Source organism: Buteo buteo, chromosome 24, assembly GCF_964188355.1.
Source record: "Buteo buteo chromosome 24, bButBut1.hap1.1, whole genome shotgun sequence".
In the NCBI taxonomy this organism is placed as follows: Eukaryota; Metazoa; Chordata; class Aves; order Accipitriformes; family Accipitridae; genus Buteo; species Buteo buteo.
In genome coordinates, this window is record NC_134194.1 from 12,684,656 (window position 1) to 12,704,297 (window position 19,642).

General features: G+C 44.5%; 1 protein-coding gene across 4 annotated transcripts in view; it reads right to left on the reverse strand.

Annotated features, from left to right (window-relative positions):
* CSNK1A1 (casein kinase 1 alpha 1) overlaps nt 1-12,673 on the reverse strand; it is a 38,045-nt gene extending 25,372 nt beyond the window's left edge. For 2 of the 4 annotated variants that reach the window (XM_075056791.1, XM_075056789.1), the window contains exons 1-2: nt 12,099-12,672; nt 11,118-11,224 (exon numbers count right to left, since the gene is read on the reverse strand). In XM_075056791.1, the coding sequence (XP_074912892.1) occupies nt 11,118-11,224; nt 12,099-12,221 (230 nt within the window). In that variant the 5' untranslated portion in view covers nt 12,222-12,672. Of the gene's footprint in view, nt 1-11,117; nt 11,225-12,098 lie in introns of all 4 variants that reach the window. The other 2 variants (XM_075056792.1, XM_075056790.1) reach the window with 2 other exon arrangements.
* Between the last annotated feature and the right edge of the window lie 6,969 nt (nt 12,674-19,642).

The following is a 19,642-nucleotide window of genomic DNA, read 5'->3' on the forward strand; positions in this document are numbered from 1 at the left end:
TTCAGGAACTACTGGCCTGTACCTTCCCACTGTCAGGATTCTAGTAGAAGCCGTGCACTTTGTAATGCATTGTTATAAATTTGATAAAACTTATACGTGAGCTGTGCATCATACTCATTGTTTTGCAGGTCAGTCTAGGACCTTTATTCATTCTCTACATCAGGAGAGGATGGATAAAATACGTATTTTGAAAGCAGTCATTCAAATGAAACGTCAACAAAACAGTTTTCCTTGAACATGTTAATGATCATACCAATACTGTAAATACTATTTATCAGTTTTTACCTTCTCAAGAGTCACTGAATGTACTATGATGTACAAAAAAGCCCCAACTCACAAGTGACTCAACTAAGAAAGCATGCTGATGGTATTACTTGATAAAGTCTGCAATTTATGAAAAGGTTAACATTCACACTGCAATCTGACACCGAGCCATGAAACGTAAGCATTTTGAAAAGACCTGCCTAGCTAAGGCCTTTTAAGGAGTGATCAGAAGCTAGTTTCAACTGCAAGAGCAGCCAAGAAGAGTATTTTAAAAATGCAATGCAGGGATGGAGAAAGAGTCAAAATGAGATGCTGCTGAGAAAAGTTCTTAATCAACTACAAATCAACTTCAGTTCAAGAATTACTGACTATGCCTGTAAATCTACTTCTTGGTTCCTATCAAAGTTACCTATGCGAACGGCTGAGTAGTTTTGACAAGGCTTTATAAACAATTCAATAGGTCACAACTGAAAATTAAACATTATGGCCATCTAGAGTAATGAAAACTGGACCAAATGACCTGCCTAGTTGTTCTGTCATATGAAATTTAGGTTTGTTGTGAAAAAGTCTAAAGAATAACAAGCCGAATTGAAGCAGAGGAGAAAAATCAAGATCTAGATAAAATAAGATTTTCTTCAAGAACTGAAGAACTGAAGTCCAATTCAAATGCTGAGCATAACTGTTCAGTAAAGGTTCAATGCCCAAGAGACTACAGTATAAGCAAAAAGGATCAAAGACCAGTCTTCAACTGAGCTAAGAAAATTTAGTTACAGCACCACAGAAAAAGCAAAGCTGATGAAAAAGAAGCCTACCCTGGGAGCTGTATTTTAAAAAGCATTTGGTTCCTCTATAGGGATCTCCGCTTAGTAAGTGCAGTAATTCAGGTTGATTGCACAACCTCCATTTGGCCTACTTCTACATATGCACGTGAAAATTTTAAGGTCCTGGCCATTTTGCACTGGTGGAAAGCAGAATCAACTCTGCAAGACAAAGAAGTAAGATGGGACCTCTTAACATTTCATTTTCATATTTACCTGCCTGTAATTCCTCACAGAAGACTGCTACATCTATTCCTTTCACTACTGGCAACTGAAACTTCTGCTAGGGTATTGGAGTAACTTGTGCTTTATTTACTTTGCTAACACTGGAAGTAAGTTTTCATTTCCCTTGGAACATTTCCAGGGAAAATGGGATTAAGAAGTAAGGCTACATCATGTCCATTCAAAGTCCAGTAGCTGCTACTACTGGCAGCTCTGAGTAAAAATGTTGGAAGTCTTGGCTCTTCTTAGGAACCTTGGATATTATGATACATAAGAGCTTGGCAAGTACTCCTTACTCCCATATTTGCATAATCAATTTAAGATGGCATATAAGCACACATTTTGGATGAACACAAATTCAGAGCATTTTGGTATGCATGTTTTAACACTACTGGGTTAAAGTGCAAAACAACATGGCAATGAAGTGAGCACAACTCTAAAAAAAAAAGCTAGTGTCTCAAAGAGTAATCTTCAGGAGTTCTAATACTGCATCAGCAATGAAACTTGGAGTGAACTACTAATATGAAGGAATGATCCATACAAAGCCCTGGGCAACTATTAGATGACACTAGCGTCTCAGAACACAAGTGTCCCACATGTCTGTTAGAGCTCCATGGACTTTTTTTTTTTTTTGAAGAACAGTTGGAAGTACTCTCTCATACTAAAGTTGAGGAAGCAAGAGCAGCAATACATTTTAAGCAGGGAGAGTTCTGGAGGGGAGTGGAAAGTGGGGGCAAGAGATTTAACTAGACAGTTCACTTTGGATAGGTAATGACATTGCATTAGTTACATACAATGTATTATTTCAAAAAGAAAAGCTGAATTACTAGACTAGGAAAACTCATTATTTCTCCAATTTGTTCCCACAGTGCTGTATGTCCCATTAGGACATATTTCCTAAATGGAGAATTTTGATCCTGTAGCACAGGCCCATTTATATGTCCTTATGCCAAAAACCCACACCAAGTACAGATTATTATCAGCTTTCCTGAAGAACAGCAGTAGATGATTTTATTGAAGACTACACAAAACACTAACAGGACAACATTATTATTGAAGAGCTAAGATTTATCCTTCAACTGGCAGTGTAACACTGTAACATCTGATACAGCTGTTAAGAACCTTAGTCCATATTCAAGCTGTAAGGCGTGCCCAAGCTCACGCATGCATAAAAATGCTTCGTCACTCTCCCTTACCTCATCTGTTTAAAGCTACAGATCAAATTACTACAGATCAGTTAGAATACAGTATATATCCCTTATGAAGCTTTCTGTCAAAGCATGGTTAAAGATTGAACAGTGACCTTAATTTGACTTCAGTGACTTGTCTAATGCGAAACACCAAGACTCACCACATCAACAAGTTGTCAAATCAAGTGATTTAGCTGCCTGATATATTGTCCCAGTATAGGTATACAGCTGAAATTTTGTAACATCTTGAATTTCAGTATTTGTAGCTCTGTGCTGAACAACTAAGTCACATGGCACAGTGGTCTGAAAGTATTCAGTTTCCAAATCCCATACAGTAAAGCGGGTATGATGCCAGATCACATGACAAGTGAATGTTTACTTGAACTCATGTGGGGTGTTTTTTTAATTCTCTTGACTAACCTTGAGACAAGCAAGTGAAATACTGACACACATCTAGCACTTAGTAGCAAATACTGTAGTCAGGTCTACCCAAACTTAAAATCCCTTTCTGTTTTCAGAGCTGCATCTTTCAAAAATTGTATGTCTATTTCAGCAACTGCATATTTCATAAATGTCAATGACAAAAGAAATGTTTGAGTAAATTTGTTAGAAAAAACAAACAAAAGCTATTAACTGAGAAAACATTTCATTTGGTTATAATAATATTCTCTTCACATCTCCTTTATCATCCTTTGAAAGGGTCACATTGAGGTAGGTCAGCTAGCAAAGAAAGGTGGGCGAAGGGCTAACAGAATTCAGACACAGGCCATGAAATTATAGGCTCAGTTTCAGACTATGGTACCACTTACACAATTTTAATAGGCAACCAGCAGTTTAATCCATTACACTGGCACTTGCAATTACAACAACAAGATAACAAAACCAGCGCAATTATCAAAGCTGTGTGAGAATAAAAGGATTCAGAATATTCACATGAAAAAAATCTCAAATTTAGATCAAGAAGAACTAAATTACTGAATAACTGCACAGCTGTTCATCACTGGTAAAGAAATCCCAAATACCATGCATTCTGAAACCATGAAGGCAGTAAAGGTATTGTCACCATTAGCATAATGGCATGTCATTTTGTCAACTTATTATATACAAAACCAGAACATCAGCTCAGTGCCACAAGAAAGTGTTCCTACTAACAGAGCAACTATAACAAGACTATTTCATTCCAGCTGAATAAAAGTTCTCCTTGACCAACATCTGCTTTGCCAAGTAACCTATCCTCCTCTAAGGCTTCTGTCAGTTAGATCATTGACCATGCCAGTGGAGGCTGTGGCAACCTGAAATTACAAACAGAACCGAAGAAGGTCATGCTTTTGTAAGACACAAAAAAAAAAAAATTCTCCTGGTGCCTCACTGCAAGGAAGTACAATGCTTCTGTGACAAGACCTGAGTAGTTAAACTCAAACCTTTAGACTTCCAGAAACCTTTACAGTCACATAAAAAGAAAAAAAAGCCAATTTCAACTTCTTTCAGATTACATAAACTTTTGCCACTTTCATAATTCATGGTATGTGACCCTATGATTACCCTGTCCTATGCAATTAGTTTCCCAGCACTTGGGCTTTCAAACACTAAGTGGAAGAGTTCACATGACAAAAATGGAGATTGTCAGAAAAACTAAGGTGGATAAGAAAGCTATTAAAAGCGTACAGTGAACAAGCAAGCTGGAAAGAACTTACTACTAGAACTACCTGAGATCACTTAGAATTACCTGAGATCACCTTGTTAATAAGTTTGATAAGTCAGCAGGCACATGAGGGTGAATATGCAAGTCTGGAAGGCCTCATGAACACAAAGGATTCAGACATCCTACAGAAAACCAAATGACACTGAACTGATGAACACTCTGGAACTGTATTCCATTTCTGCAAGCACTAAGTCATTTATACAAAAGTCTCTGAACTAGGCATTAGTCAGATGATGTGACTAAAAAGAAAACACAGACCTCCCTATAATCATACAGTTCTAGTACCAGGCATCACTGAAAAATAATAAGTAATCCTAACCAGGAAAAGTACAGGTATTCTACACAGAAACTGTGAAGCAATCTGTATCAATGCTTAAGGCACTGATGTGCAAGCCCTGTCAACAACATTCAGAAAAGGAAATCCCAATCAGAACAGGGACAGGAAAGAGACTTCAAAAAAGATTGGGAAGGTGGTGACCTCTGTAATCATGTATTCAAACAGCTCAGCAAGGCAGCTACAGAGTTATACAACTATTCTTTATAGATACGGAAGGACTGTAACTGGGAGAAGGTTATTAAAAAAAAATTAGGGAAGAAATAAATAGGAGCTGACTGCCTATGGGTATAAGCATTTATCTTTAGGCACAGAAGCTCTCCCTCTGACAACAGAATCATGAGTGCTGCCATGCTAGCCTAGAAAGTTTTAACATTGCACCTGACTGATTCACAGAAAAAATAGCATGTTGTCCAAAACAGGTGCTGGATTTGGACCAAAGTGGTTCCTTCTGGTCCCACGTTCTAGACTTCTCAGGACAGACATCTCCTGACAAATAATGAAGTTTCAGACAAATTGGGAAGTATATTCTCCCTGTAAAAATATACTGCTTAGAGTCTTAACAGATACTGAAGCAACACATATAAGAAAGGTAATCTAGCATCGTAAGATTCATGTCTAAATTGACATATATTTTGTATTTCTAGTTTATTTCCCCTGAAGCTGGAAAAGCACTTCTTAACTGTTAGCCAGCTACGAGTAATATAAATGATCTTAACATAATATGGCATGACTGAAATACTGAAGTGGAATATTTAGCAGATGTCATCTAACGTTAGTTGCCATGGTGAGTATGAATTAGGCCACCCAAGTACTAAAGAAAGAAACAGCAATGAACACCCTACGCTATGAAGTTAGATAGACTCTATAAATAAAATTCTGTATCATTTTTTGTACAGTTATGAGAGAAACACGAATACGTGAAGTATGCCAGTGCAACTCATCTCCTAAGCAATAAGGTCATTTTATCTGCCTAGTCTTATGTTGCATACATACATACTTCCATGTAGCTGACTCGCTGCTTTGCGAGCTGTTTAATGATGTATACTAACACCTGGTAGGAAGTGAGGAGAACTAAGTCAAGTTTCTTCCATCAAAGTCAGAAGGTTCAGTTCAGTTGAGAAGGTAATCCATTAATCCACAGTAGGTACAGGGAACATTGTTGAGGAAAACAGTGTTTCAGTAGTACCTCTGCTCATCACCTATTCCAAACAGTAACACTGAATGGAAACTGCATACTTTCGCAGCTCCTTCTGCAAAGGCTGAGCTAAGGCAAGGAGAAAAAAGAAAAAACCCACAAAGTGAAAAAAGGATAGCTTCATTTGTTTTCAAACTGTGGTCTCTCTTGGATGCTTCTAAGAGGTCCATGAAGACCAATTAAGACAGAAGTTTAGATTGTTATAAAACATGAAATACATTTTGTTTCAAGATATTCATTCTCTCAGTAGAAAAATTTTGGGTATCAATTTAAAAGACTAGCTTCCAATTTTACTTTAGCTACCAGAACAACAGGCTTCCCCTTATCCACTAGGGTGGTTCTGCCCTTCAGTATGCAGCCTTAAGTAATAACAGAAGGTTAATTAAAAGGAGGCTGTATTGCTAGAACCTTCCTCCTCATTACTTGCAGACCTAGATCAAAGTATCAGTCTTACCAATGAAGACAGAAAACTTTTCAGACTTTACCTGACTACTAGTTTTGGGGGTGGTTTTTTTCTTTTTTTTGGGAGGGGGGAAGTGTTGGGGGTGTCGGGTTTTTTGTTTGTGGGTTTGGTGGGTATTTTTTCAGTGGTGGTTTTGGGGTTTTGTGTGTGTGCGTGTTTTGGGTTTTTTATGCTGCAGGAAGTTATTGGGAAAACAGTTTAAAACTAAGGTGTTTGAGAAGTGTATTTACAGATTTTTAAGCACTGCTGAAAGAGATCAAAATCTGAAGTGCTGAAGGAAAAATCCATTGTGAGAACAACCCTAAGATTACCAAACTTGACCACATTTTTTTCCATTACATGTATTACTTAGTGAAGGTGAATACAGACACAGTCTGTTATTGATTATCCAACACCATAGCAGTAAGCAAACAGAAGAACAAAAATTGTAGATGCTTTTATAGGTGGTTTTTTTTTGCCACAAACTTTACAATGTTTCACTATTTAGAAGATTGCGTAGTGATGCATGGGTGGCAATACTGAATTTCTCAACATCAAAATATTTTGCAAGACATTACTGCATCGAAAAGTTCAGAAACCTAAGTATTTACTTGTTCAGTTTGCAAGAGAATGTTAAAAAAAAAAATCACTAAGTCAGTAGCTTTTGGTTTTTAAACTTGCAAAATTACTAAACTTAAATATTACCTTGATTAGTTTCACACGCTGTACAGTATCTCTTTGGCCTTGCCCACACAAGAATACATGCAGTATCTGTTTCACATTCACTAGGTTCTCTTCCTGCTCTTAAGTGCAACACTTCTAATACATACATCACCAATAGCCACAGCTGGTTCCATCATAGCTGTTTTCCATTTGAAACGGATGATAATGAAAACAAGTTATCCCATGATACTGTCAGGAGAAAAATCTGAATCCCACTTTTCTTTCAAAGGTATGTCTAAAAGAGTATCTAAAGGTAATCTTTGCAAAGGACACAAACAATAGTGGATAAACACCATAAATGGCAAAAATCAAGAGTGGCTGTCACAGATAACTCAAAGAATTGCTTTTGTCAAGAGTGGTTTAACACTTACAGTATGAACAGAACAACATACAAAATCAGCAAACACTCTGGTGCATTCCTCCAAGCCAGAACCAAGAATTCAGGAATAAAGGTAGATAGTCCAAACTAACAGGATCAGTGCCCAGTTAACAAGATTACAGCTAAAAATGCTGTGCCACTGAAAAAGAGAGAAAAAAAGACAGCTGATGGCTGAGAACAATGAGAATAAGCCCAGCAGAATACTGCAGACTTTGCATTGGGTCCTAAAGGCAGATCAGATTGTTAGAATGTTAAGCTTGGTTCAAGAGCCTTTTGTGAAAAATGAAGGTAATAATTAATCAAAATTTGTACATCAAGAACAAACCACAGCTTAAAAATCTGTAGAGCATTTATATAAGGTTTTGTGGAACTCTTCAGACAAGTTCCAAAACTTTGCTACTGTTCCAGGAAACAACAGTAAGTAGCAAAGTCAAAGATTTGCAAATCTAAAAGGGTTTAGAATATTCAGAAAATAAAGACACTCCAATCTCAATTTTTGCTATTTTATGTGCAAACATGTTCTGTTACAGTGGAAGTACCAAGGCTCCTTATTCACCCATCATGGCAAGTGAAGGCTCACAGCTGATTCCACAGAAGCAATATTAAAAAACTTTTAACTCCAAACCTGAGATTTTCCTCATTAGCTTTCTTGCAATCAGCCAGAAAGGCCATCAAATCAACCTTAAAGACTATAAAAAAATTTGCTTGGTTCTAGATAATTTAAGTGACACTCCAGATACACTACCTTATCATTACTAAGTTTGCAATCACATCTAAAGGGCAGAATTTAGAACAGGTGCCCAAAATGAATGAGCAATCCATACCTCACCTATTATTTCAGCTTTGTGAGTCAAAGAACCACAGCAGACCACTTTAGTAATCAAAGCCACATAATGCAACTTCTAGTACGTTGATTTTGGCCAATGCATTACTCAAGTAGATGAAAAATAGACAACAAGTCCCTCAGCCTTATATGAGGAATGCAAGATCATATGGCTCTGTTTGCCAGATGTGTAGCACTGAGGTAAAAATGCTGCTGAGCCCAGCTTACACAGCATGGCAACAGGAAAAGCTTAGAATGATTCCTCAATTTTCTATCAAATGCTCTGTTTGTGCTGCTGTTGTTTAAAGGTGTCACATTACAGAAAGTTTAACAAATGTATTGAAAGATTTTCCTTCAACTTGATTCATCCTTCTAAACATACTGAGCCAAGAACAGCTTATTCCAACTTGACAGCATACCATTATAAAACAATGGCAGAACGTGTATTATCAATTACACATGCAAAGTGACCTAAGTACAAAGTCATACATTCTCCCAGCTTAGCTGCTGCCAAAAAACGCATGTCAGAAAAGCTTGAATTGTCTGAAACAATATGCACAGTTATTTCACTTTGGTCTTACTCTTTGTAATCACCTATTCAAAGACATATCCTTGTTAAGCACCACAGTGATACATCTCATTTGGTAGGCCAAATCCTTCTCCTTAGATTCACAGTACCATGGATTCTACTTCTACCGAACACATCACATTTTAACATTTGCCACAAGAACTGTGCTGGGTACTCTGCTCAGCTTCCTTTTAAAGAAGATAAACGTAAAAATATTATTTTAGATTTCTTCAAGCCTCACCAGATGTCATACAGCAAGATGACAACTAGTAACAGAAGCCTAGTCAAAGAACCTGTCAAGCAGCATCTGATACATACAAATAGATTTAAAATTCATGCTGCTTCTGAAGACAAAAAAAGGTGTTTCCAAAAATTTTCTGAAAGACACTTTTCTAGAAGACTACAAAGATTAACATTGTGAGAACCTGAAAGTGAAAAACTTTTAAGACTCACTGACATTATTAAACAGATCACATACCTTTAGCACAATGAGTCTATGAATCAATTTGAGTTGTTTTGAGTATTGCCTCAGTTGTCCACTCTTATTCAGAGTCTTGTAATCTTGTATTATTGGGGGGGGAGGGGGGGGGAGTGTGTGTTAAAGGTTGTAGTTCCCCTGTGGTGATGAGACTTCTAAACTACAGTCACTGGTTATGCAGAAAACAAAGTCTGATACAAGAACATCAAATACAGAGAAAAGAAAACTTAAAAGATGACTGCTGTAATTGAAGCTAGAAGCAAGTTTCTCAAAATGCAAGATTACTTCCAGTATTTCAGCGTTAAATAAAACACTCTCACAGGGCATTTTAACCAAATCCAAGAACTTGAAACAGTAGTTCACTTCTGTAACATGGAAAAGTCGAAAAGTTTGCAACTTAGGCCTTGTTATAGCACCAAATGTTCATTTACTTTTTCAAAAAAATAGTTTAAGAATGTCTGCTTTTCCAGTTTTGCAATGAAACACCTGATATCCACTTGCTTTGGCTGTTTTCCCAGTTATCCCTGGTTTTGCACATTAACTATACTGTGATAGCTTTCCAAAATGCAATTTCTATTCTTTCAGTTGTGAAATAAAGGCACCCATTTGAAGAAAAGAAGGAAACTGTAGTCTAAAATAAAGACTAAATCTGTTTTCACATAAGCAACTCTGTTTAAGCTGCAAGTATTCTGCTTAATTCAGGTATGTTTATTCCTGCAAAAGGCTGTAGTGAATGAGGACAGATGGCCAAGACAACACTGTCTCGTCTGCTATATAGCTCCAACTTACATTCAGGACTACAGCCAGTTGTGTTGGGGGAGGGGGGAGGAGCTATTAACCTCAGAAATGCAGACTTGTTTTAGGTTTTGTTAAAATTAATACATCATCCAGAATATGTCATCACTATGACCTTACAGTAAGACTCTACAGGCCACTATTGATATAGATGCACACAACAAAGTTAGGGAAGGTTTAACAGATTAAATGGAATCCACAGTTTGACCCAATATCTAAATTGAAACCATTTCTGCAGCTCATGGAAAAAAATTCCTTTATGTCATAGCGCAAACATAAGAAATACTAACTTTAAAACCAATTATTAATAAAGTTTAAAAGAAGAACAACTTCTTGTACAAAGTCTTTCTGGAGAAAACGGAAGTTTTATTTACTCTATTCTGACGCATAGATTCAGTAGTTGGGAACTAACCCAGTATAACACCTCAATAATCTCAAGAGAAATAACTCCTCCTAGAGTCTGCTGCACCACTGATTTTCTTCCAGATCAGGAAATTATTAAACACTATCAAAAGTTTCATACAGAATATGAAACAAGGAAGCTGCATAAAGAGCAACTGGGAGGGATTAATCTTGGCACTTTAACTGTATGGAAATCCTAGTGACGCATCTGTTGCGGGTCACAGAAAGGGGCTGCCATTTCATTCCCGGTTGAGGTTCTCTGTAGTCTCAAGCCTTGCAGCACATAACTATGAAAGGAAAAGATACATGCCTGAGCACGTCCCTTGTCCCAACACGAGAAGGGGGAGGGTTAATCACGTCCATCCGCCATTTTCTGAGCGGAGGAGGAAGACATGTTGGAACAAAAAAAAAAAAAAAGAAGAAAAAAAAGCAAGCAACAAAAGAAAGCAGCCATTTCCAGTACCGGCTCCAAACTCTCTACTTCATCAAGAACATTGGCTCTCACCAAAACAGTCTCACACTTTGTTCTAATCACGACAAGAATTCCTCACAGCTCAGGAACTGCTGAAGATCTCACTTTCAAAGCATAGTATGTACGGGTAAGAAAATACAGCAGGCCGGTGTGGAGGATACCCAACTAGTTGTACAGCTTGGAATGAAGCATTTTCCCCCCCAACAGCCCAATCCCTCCCAGAAAAATCTCAGTTTAATGGTGGTGTCCTGCCTCACACTAACGTTAAAGAAAAGTCACTGTACTGGCATACATGAATGATTCCTACCGTATATGTGGGATGCCAACTCCTCCCTGCAGAATCTTGTATAGTTTGCTTTCATACAGCAGCTGGGGATGTCTAGCCTTCTGAGACTCCAACTTTACAGCAACTTCCTACAGCGAAAGGGAACAAGGAGTCAGAGCAGAGTGTCCATCAAGCACAGCCTTGCCACTGAGGTTTAAGGGGCACAACACTTCAATATCCCACACACACCCCTGCTGCAAATGCTTTGACATATAATTTTTTTTAGGCTCTCGGTGCTCAATGTCCTGCATTTTGTAGCATCTTCAAATAAAATCCATATCCTGATGATTTGTACATAAATATCCATCCCAGGTCATGAAACTGAGCTGGAAATGTAAAGTCTTCAGATCCATACAACTGAGGAAGAACATACGTGGGTGTTTCTTCTTTACAGCTCAGAGCCGTGAGGGGGAAGAAGATAAAAAAAAACCACCAAGGAAAAAAAGCTGAAGAAACAAGGGATCTTCTTTGTTTCTATTACTGTTGACAAAAATGAGATAAAGTGTTCCCCAGCTGAGAGAAAGGGGGATAGGTGATTGGCGGGAGAGGGGCGACTTTGGCTGCTCATAAAAGACAAAGTATGTTTTCCCACAATGGTGGTCTCCTCTCCCTAGCACTCGCAAGCGAGCTATGCAACTGCTGGGTGGGGGAGACCACGATCGCACGGCTCTGCTGTCGGAAGCGGCAGTGCCACCCCCCCCCCCCCGGCGATGATGGCCCTCGGGGGGGGAAAGCCCCTCAACCCCGGGGTACACACCTTCACTCCCCCACCCTGTAGAGGGCGGCTTAGCCACCCCTGGCGAGACGGGGCCGCCCGGTGCCTCGTAGGCAGCGGTAGAGGGGGCAAAACCAGGCTTCAAGTCGGCCTCGGGAAGGTTATCGCTGGTCTCCGGTTCCCCCCGAGCTGCGGAAAGGACCGCGCCGACGGGCCCGAGGAGCTGAGGGAGTGCGAGCCGCCCTTACCTCCCCGTTGGTGATGTTGATCGCCAAATAGATGTCCCCGAAGGAGCCCGACCCGATCTTCCGCACCAGCTTGTATTTGCCTCCGACAATGAACTCGGCCTTGGAGCCGCTGCTACTCGCCATGGCGAGGGGCGGCTGAGGGGCCCTCCCGGCGCTGAGAGGCTCGGGGGCAGAAAGAGGGCTCTACCGCCGCCCCAGAGGAGGGGAAAGGGGCAGGGGAGGGAAAAGAGGGGAGGGGAGGGGGGGGGGCAGAACAAGGAAGGCTGGTCCCCGCTGCTCAGCTCCAGCCGGGCCCCTCCGGCGGGCGCCCCCCTGCGCGGCTCTGTCCCGCTCCCCGGCCGGGCGGCGCTCGGCTCTCGGCACCCTCCAGAAAAGACGAGGGGCGGCCACCGAGGTGCTGTGAGGGTAGGGAGAGGGGGGAGGGGAAGGGAAACGCGAAGCCCGCTGGCTCCGCCGGGTCGCGGCCGCCGCCGGTCCCTCACTCGGCCGCCGCCGCCATCTTGTCTCTCAACCGCTGCTACCGCGGACACAAAATGCCCCCAGCCTGCAGCCGCCGCTTCTTCACCGCGCGGGGCACGCTGGGAACGGGGCGGGGCGGGCGGCGCGCATGCGCCAGGGAGAGGCCGTCTCCTTCCCGCAGCGCGCCTGCGCGTGGGCGGGGAAGAGAGCGAAGAGAAGGCGGCGATCCGCCCTCTGCGCATGCGCACGCACAGCCCGCCCTCAAAGCCAATGACCGGCGTCGCTCTTCACCCGCCCCGGCCCAGCGACTCGTCGCGTGCTGGCTGCGCGCATGCGCACCACTCCCACCCGAGCCCGGGCGGAAGAGGGAGGAGAGAAGCATACGTGCCCTCACCCGCTTCTTAAAGGGGCAGGCGCCCCAGCCCACTGCCTGGCGGGCCCTGACAGGGCCGGCTCCGGGCGCTGCCCCACTTGGGGCTGGGAGCAGGGGGGCCTCAAAGCCGCGAGGCTCCTGCTGAGCCTCCCGGGTGTCTGCTCTGCCCACCCGCCTCCGCGTCCCTCGGGCGGTGGGGAGCTCCTCGCTAGCCTGGGCAGCGGGGCATCCGCCCTCGCTGGCGTGGCCTTTGGGGCTAGGGAACAGGAGATAAGGCCGGGCCAGAGTCACCGCCGTGACGCACGCTTCACGCCTCTTTTCTGCGGGGTTGTGGCTGGGCTGCTGGCACCGTTTCAAGGCTCTTGCCACATCCCAAACCCCGATCTGCGTGCACATTAATGGTCTGGTTCTGTATATAAATGAATCCGCAACAAGCCGTCTCCTGTCCTTGTGCGGTGCCAAGGCCCTGCGGTATCCGCAGCCCGGTGGGTTGTAGGGCTGAGCTGAGGGACAAGTGGCGCCTTCCCTACTCCTGTGCACACATAACATCTGCTTCATTACCCTTCCCTGCTCGGCCTGCCACGTCTGATTTATCCCTCCGACCTTCAGCCTTGGCCTGCTCGGATTGCAGCGCACAGCACTGCAGATCCTGGACGGGCCACACATGTTTCTGCTGGGCATTTCTCAATCCAGGTGAGTATTCAGGAGGAGCCTGAGGAGGCTGTGGCCCCCCCATAAGGACCACATCATGGGCAGAGCCACCCGTCATAGCCACATCTCTTGGCCTTGTGGCCCCCACCTTCACGTGGCCGTTACACTCGGTTCCTCTCCTTCCCTAGATTGCTTTGACCCAGCAGCTCGTGTTCCAGGAGCTGTTTCTTGCTGTCTGTCAAAACCAAGATCTCCTCCGTTGCCCCCCTCGCTTGGCGCTGTGAGTTCTTCCTTTGCAGGAACACAAAACTGTGAATTCCCGGTGACTCATCATCACTCCCTGTCAGAGCAGCGTCTTCTGCTGTGCAAGCCTACATTTGGGAAATGATTCAGTCTGCAGAAGAAAGCAAGCTTCTACAGTAATGTAGCTTATGTATGTGGAAGGAAAGCCTACTCAGGGTGTCTGCTTTTAAGGGAAGCAGTCAGAGAAACTGCTTTCCAGCCTGCTGTTGCATACAAAGCCATGAGAATAATGAAAAGTTTGATTTTAAGACTGGTCTGCGCACAGATTTTTTCTCAATAGCTAAATGTTTTGAAGAAAAGTGAGATTCAGAGGTCCAGGTTAGGACACTGCTATATTGGTAGGAAGTTGTTCATACAAAGGTAGAGGAGTCCTCTTAATAGAACAGCATCCACATGGTGATAGAGGCTTTTATTGCACTCACCATGTTGCTTTCTAGCTTGGGAAAGGCACTGTGGTACAAACACTTTCTGTCTGCACAAGTGCAAAAAAGTCCTGGCTTGTGTCCCTCTGGCTGTCAGGCAGCGAGGGAAGTCTGTGATTTGCCGGTGTTTCTTCCTGTGGTGGCCTCAGTCAGCTACAGGATGACTCCATAGTGAGAGACCAGGAGGAATGGAGAGGGAAGGTTGGCAGCCAGCAATGCCCTGAACTGCAAATATCAGCTCCAAGTTCCCCTTGTGTTTCAGGGAGCTTAGATCCGAGGTTTTACTACAGGTCTCTCTGCATCTCTAATAAAAATAAAATGCGAAGGATTCAAAATCAGCCCGGACTGTGCCAGATGCACCAGAATGAAAACGATGCTCCGAGAGCAAGCTAGCCTCCAACTCATTCCCACCTCGGTTCTGTGAAGGAGCATTTGCGCAAGCAAGAATATCTGCACTCTTGTCACTCAAAGGGAATGTGGATCTTGTGCGGAGGAGCTCAGATACGTTGCACACTAGTTAAGGGGGCTGGAGTTTCAAGGGCAAATGAGGTATCTTTAAACATCACACTCATTTCTAAATGCAGAGCCCCTGTGTCCTCAGTTGCCCTCACTTTGCTGTTAAGGGTGATTTGCGCACAGCTTAGGACTGATGTGCACTTAGCGGCCTTTGGGGTTTAGTTGCTTTTAATGGTTGCTCTGGATGGGATTTGAGCAGTTTGGAGGCATTTGGCTTGAGTCACGTATCCTTGGAGGAGCTGGAAAAACAGGTCTGCAGCTCCTGGCCAGTAAATACACCATGCATGGGTATGCAGGAGAGCAGGATTTCCTGGGCTATGCAATGCTGCCACCTCCTGCCTGCCGGGGGACATCTCTGTGTCCAGGGGACGCTGCCGGTGCCTCGGACCAGGGAACATCACACAGGACAGGGACTGGCAGAGCCGAGCCCTGTGCAGATGCACCCAGGCACACATCTTCCCCAAAGTGTCTGGAGTCTAGTTGGGTGTTGTGCAAAAAAAGAAAAAAAAAAGACCAGCAATCAGGATTTGGTATTTTTTTTGTCTTGGTTATTTTTAACAGGCATTCACTAATGGTCCTGCAGGAGGGATGGGAATGGGGGGATTCAAAGGAGGATCAGTCTAGGCAATGTGGGAAGGACTGCAGGACAGGCTGGAGGGTAGCAGAGAGATGGCAGAAGTCAGCCAGCATAAACGAGGCTAAGACCAGGACACAGAAGAGAAGAAAGACCTACCAGCACACCTGCAGCTCCATCACCCCTGCCCAGGAGCAGTGAGGATGCCTGTGAACACCCTCCCACACTGGGACTGGGAGTGTGGGGAAAACCACCCCATCTCCAACTCTGGCTGCTCCGTGAAGAAAGAGCTGGAGAGCCCCGTGCGCCAGTGTCCCACTGTGTGCCACACCAAGATGACCTCAACCTGTTTCCCATTTCCTCACTCCCGTGGTTGCAGACCACAACTGTTTGTGGGTTGGGGACACCATGTTGAATCCTACCTTTCAGATTTACATCTCAGCCACTCCGGGGCTGTTTACATCTCCACAGTAGCAAAGAGACCTTTGTTCAGTTTCAGAGAAGAGGGAAGGTGCATGTGTATTTCTGTGTGGGCAGAATTTAACCCAGGAAATGAACAGCACTATTCAGAGCATGAAGTTGGAGAAGACTCATAGCCTGATGGATCCTAGATGCCCAGAAGGTGATCAGATCTGGAGGTGGGTCTCACCTGGTGTGTTGTGCCCTCCTGTGTCAGGATGAAGTCCACCTGTGCAAAAGCTTTTGCTGTTTTTCATTTTGGCCAACAGATCTGTTCTGTCTTCATGCCATGGTGCAGGAAAATTCCCCTCCTAGCCCCTAGCAGAAAACCACATCCTATGGCACCGTGTTTGGGGTTTGCCTTGCTGAGCAGTGAAGGTAGTGACAGTCTGAAAGCAGTCCTGGCCTTGTAAAAATCCTGCCATGGCCTCTGCCTTGAGGTTTGTGTCCTGAGTCTTTAGGAAAGCACAGAAGTTGGTGAAGACAAACACGAGCAATACTAAGATCTGCACAAACATAAAACCCACGGAGATACTGACTGGATTAAAAATTATATCAGTTAAAAGCACTGAAAATATAAGTCAGAAGGGGAATTTTAGGCTGTGGTTTCACAGCAGCTGGCCTGATCTAAGGACTCACTGCTGCTCATACAGGGTGGTCTCACTTCTGCATCCTTCTCCCCTCCTACTCAACCCGCTCAAATGCCCAGCTTTGGCCACTCGTCAGACTCTCTGTGGTCGGTTCGGCTCTCCAAGCACACAGAAAATTGTCCGAATGGTTTCTCTTAGTGTTTTCTCTGGGTTAATGTTCTGCCAGACTAGTAACTCAAGTGGCTCAAGGACTTCCAGGGGACAGTGCAAGGGTTGTCCCCTGTTGGCAATGACATGCTGTCAGCCAAAACACCAGATGGGAGGGGTCAGATGGGAAAACTGAAGAAACAACCCCTGCTGCCTGGAAAGGCGCTCTGCAGACACCCAGGAAAGAACATGAGAATCGTTGAATTCACTGCTAACAGGGACAACACCAGCCTCAGCACCACCACCAAAGAAGACAGGGTGAACTGGACAGCTAGAGCATCTGCAAGCTGTTCTTTAGCTCCTGTTCATTATTATTTTTCACATTTTTCAGGGACACTGGGAGAATGAAAACCTGTTTATAGCTGCATCACTTGATAAAGTGAAAAGAATAAATCTCCTCTCTTCTCTTTCCAGAAGACAGGCCAGAAGTCCTGCTGCATGACCAAGCCTCCAGTGTGACCAGCCCTCCTTGATCCCAGCGTTGCTCATCTTTTATTTGTGCCTGCTTTGGAACTGAGCATCCCCAAACCTCTTAATTTGATCCCAGCAAAGGAGAGGAGTGTTTTCGGTGTAATAAACCAGCTGTTTCATGCAGCACTGATGGAGCAACATCCTCTTTGCATGCTTGTAACCATGTCAGAAAATATGTGCTGCTGTGCAGCTGGAGCGGGAGGGAACTGCTCATCCTCCTGGGCAGCAGGGATATTCCGGGCTTCTGTCTAAAGGCTCCTGGGGAGGCAGGAACAGTGAAATGACAAGCTAAGCGAAGTCGTGATTAGAAAAGTAAAAGAGCATGGAGCACTTCTGCTCCGGAGCAGTCAACTCACATTCAGGTCAAGTTATAATTTCAGAGCCTCTCTGGAGTGGAGCTGCCATTTTACAGGGCTTTCCTCCTGCTGCTGTGGGTAGGACCTAGGAGCACCAGGGATGCACATCCTGAGCGCTTCTGCTATACAGACCGCAAAGGGCAAAGTTAAGGACCGCAAAGGGCAGAGTTAAGGACCACAAAGGGCAAAGTTACATGCCACAGCTGAGCTGAGCTGACAGATCCCATCCCCTGCCCAGCAGCAGAGTCCTGCTCACTCCTGGCCAGCCGCTCCAGCAGTCCAGCCCCTCACTGTGCTGATGCACCTCGTAAGCTGGCAGGAGATGATTCCCTTGTTTTGCCAGGCTAGTTTTCTGATGGTTTAGGGAATCAAATTGTCTCACAGCAAGGTTCAACAAAGCTGGAGCTGATGCAAGGGAAAAAGAAGAGTGGGATCAGCAGTAGCCCAAGACCTTCAGAACTAAAACTGCTGTCTTCTGTCTTTTGACTTGTCCCTCCAGCCACCTACCATCAGCCCCGCTCCAGAGGGGCGTGTTCACCCTGTGCACCCTGCGTAGCCAAGAAAAAGCAAGGTCCATATCTTCAACCCGAGGTCTGCTCTGCTCTCTGAAGAATTTATTGTCTCAGGGAGATGGAGAACCTGTCCTGGTTTTGGCTGGGATAGAGTTAATTTTATTCTTAGTAGCTGGTACAGTGTGTTTTGGATTTAGTATGAGAATAATGTCGATAACACACTGATGTTTTAGTTGTTGCTAAGTAGTGCTTATACTAAGTCAAGGATTTTTCAGTTTCCCACGCTTTGCCAGTGAGGAGGTGCACAAGAAGCTGGGTGGGTCCAGAGCCAGGACGGCTGACCCAAACTAGTCAAAGGAATATTCCATACCGTAGGATGTCACGCTCAGTATATAAACTGGGAGGAGTTGGCGGTGGGAGCAGATCGCTGCTCAGGAACTAACTGGGCATTGGTCAGCAGGTGGTGAGCAACTGCATTGTGTATCACTTGTTTTTTCTTGGGTTTTATTTCTCTCTCTTTTTTTGTTATCTTCCTTTTCAGTACTATCACTATTATTATTATTGTTGTTGTTGTTGTTGTTTTATATTTTATTTCAGTTTTATTAAACTGTTCTTATCATCTCAACTCATGAGTTTTACTCTTTTTCCTATTTTCCTCTCCATCCCACTGGGTGGGGGGGGGGAAGGAGTGAGTGAGCGGCTGCATGGTGCTCAGTTGCCAGCTGGGGTTAAACCAAGACAGAACCCAAGGCAGTTTTGCCCTTAATTTTCCCTGTAAGTAGCAAAACCTGGGTGCAGATGAACAAACCGAGACACCACCAATGGGTTTCACTCAGTCCTGGGCAGCCAAAGTCATGTCAGTATTTCTTTGCTCTTTGGCAGGAGGGGCAAGTGAGCTTCTGGCACAGCTGAGGGATTTGTGTTTTACATTAGATCTGGATTGCAGGTCTGTAGACACAGCAGGTTGCTTGTCTGGGGACACCCATTCTGCTCTAGCATCTCCTCGCAGTCCCCCTGCCCACGCCGTTACACCAGCAGCGTGCCCTTCACGCAGGGACCTTTGCCCTCCCTCCTGAGCCCCTGGGCTTCAGCTTTGTGCTGACCTTAGCTGATTCTGCATCCAGCTATTTTTAGCAGAGCTTACAGCGTTTGGGAAAACAGCTGGAGAGGAGCAGCTTTTGCCAGTAGGAACCAAACCAGGCTTGTTCTGGGACCTCACATGAGGTAGGTCACCTTCAGACAGTCCTGTCTGTGTGCCCGAGGACACCTCATGGCGTGGCTTTGCCACCCATCCAGCCAAACCCCGCTCCTCTGCAGGTGCCTCTGGCAGAGCGGGGTGATGTAGCACTCACCAGGGCATTGCAGTGGGGTGGGAGGGATCCGGTCCCTCCGCATTCCTTGGGCAATGTCCTGCCTGACACCCACCCACATCAAGGGCATCCACAGGCACCAAAGAGGTGCTGCTGGCCACCCCTGCCAGGGCCACTTGTCCCTGCCCTCCCACTGCTCCCTCCCTTGTGCTGGCAGGGCCAGGCACGGGGCTGCAGGGAGCCAGCCCAGGGAACTGGTCCAGGTTGAAAATAACTCTGTTTTTCCGGAGTAGTCTGACACTGGCTGCATTTGCCAGGCTGGCTCTCAGCGCAAAGCTTCA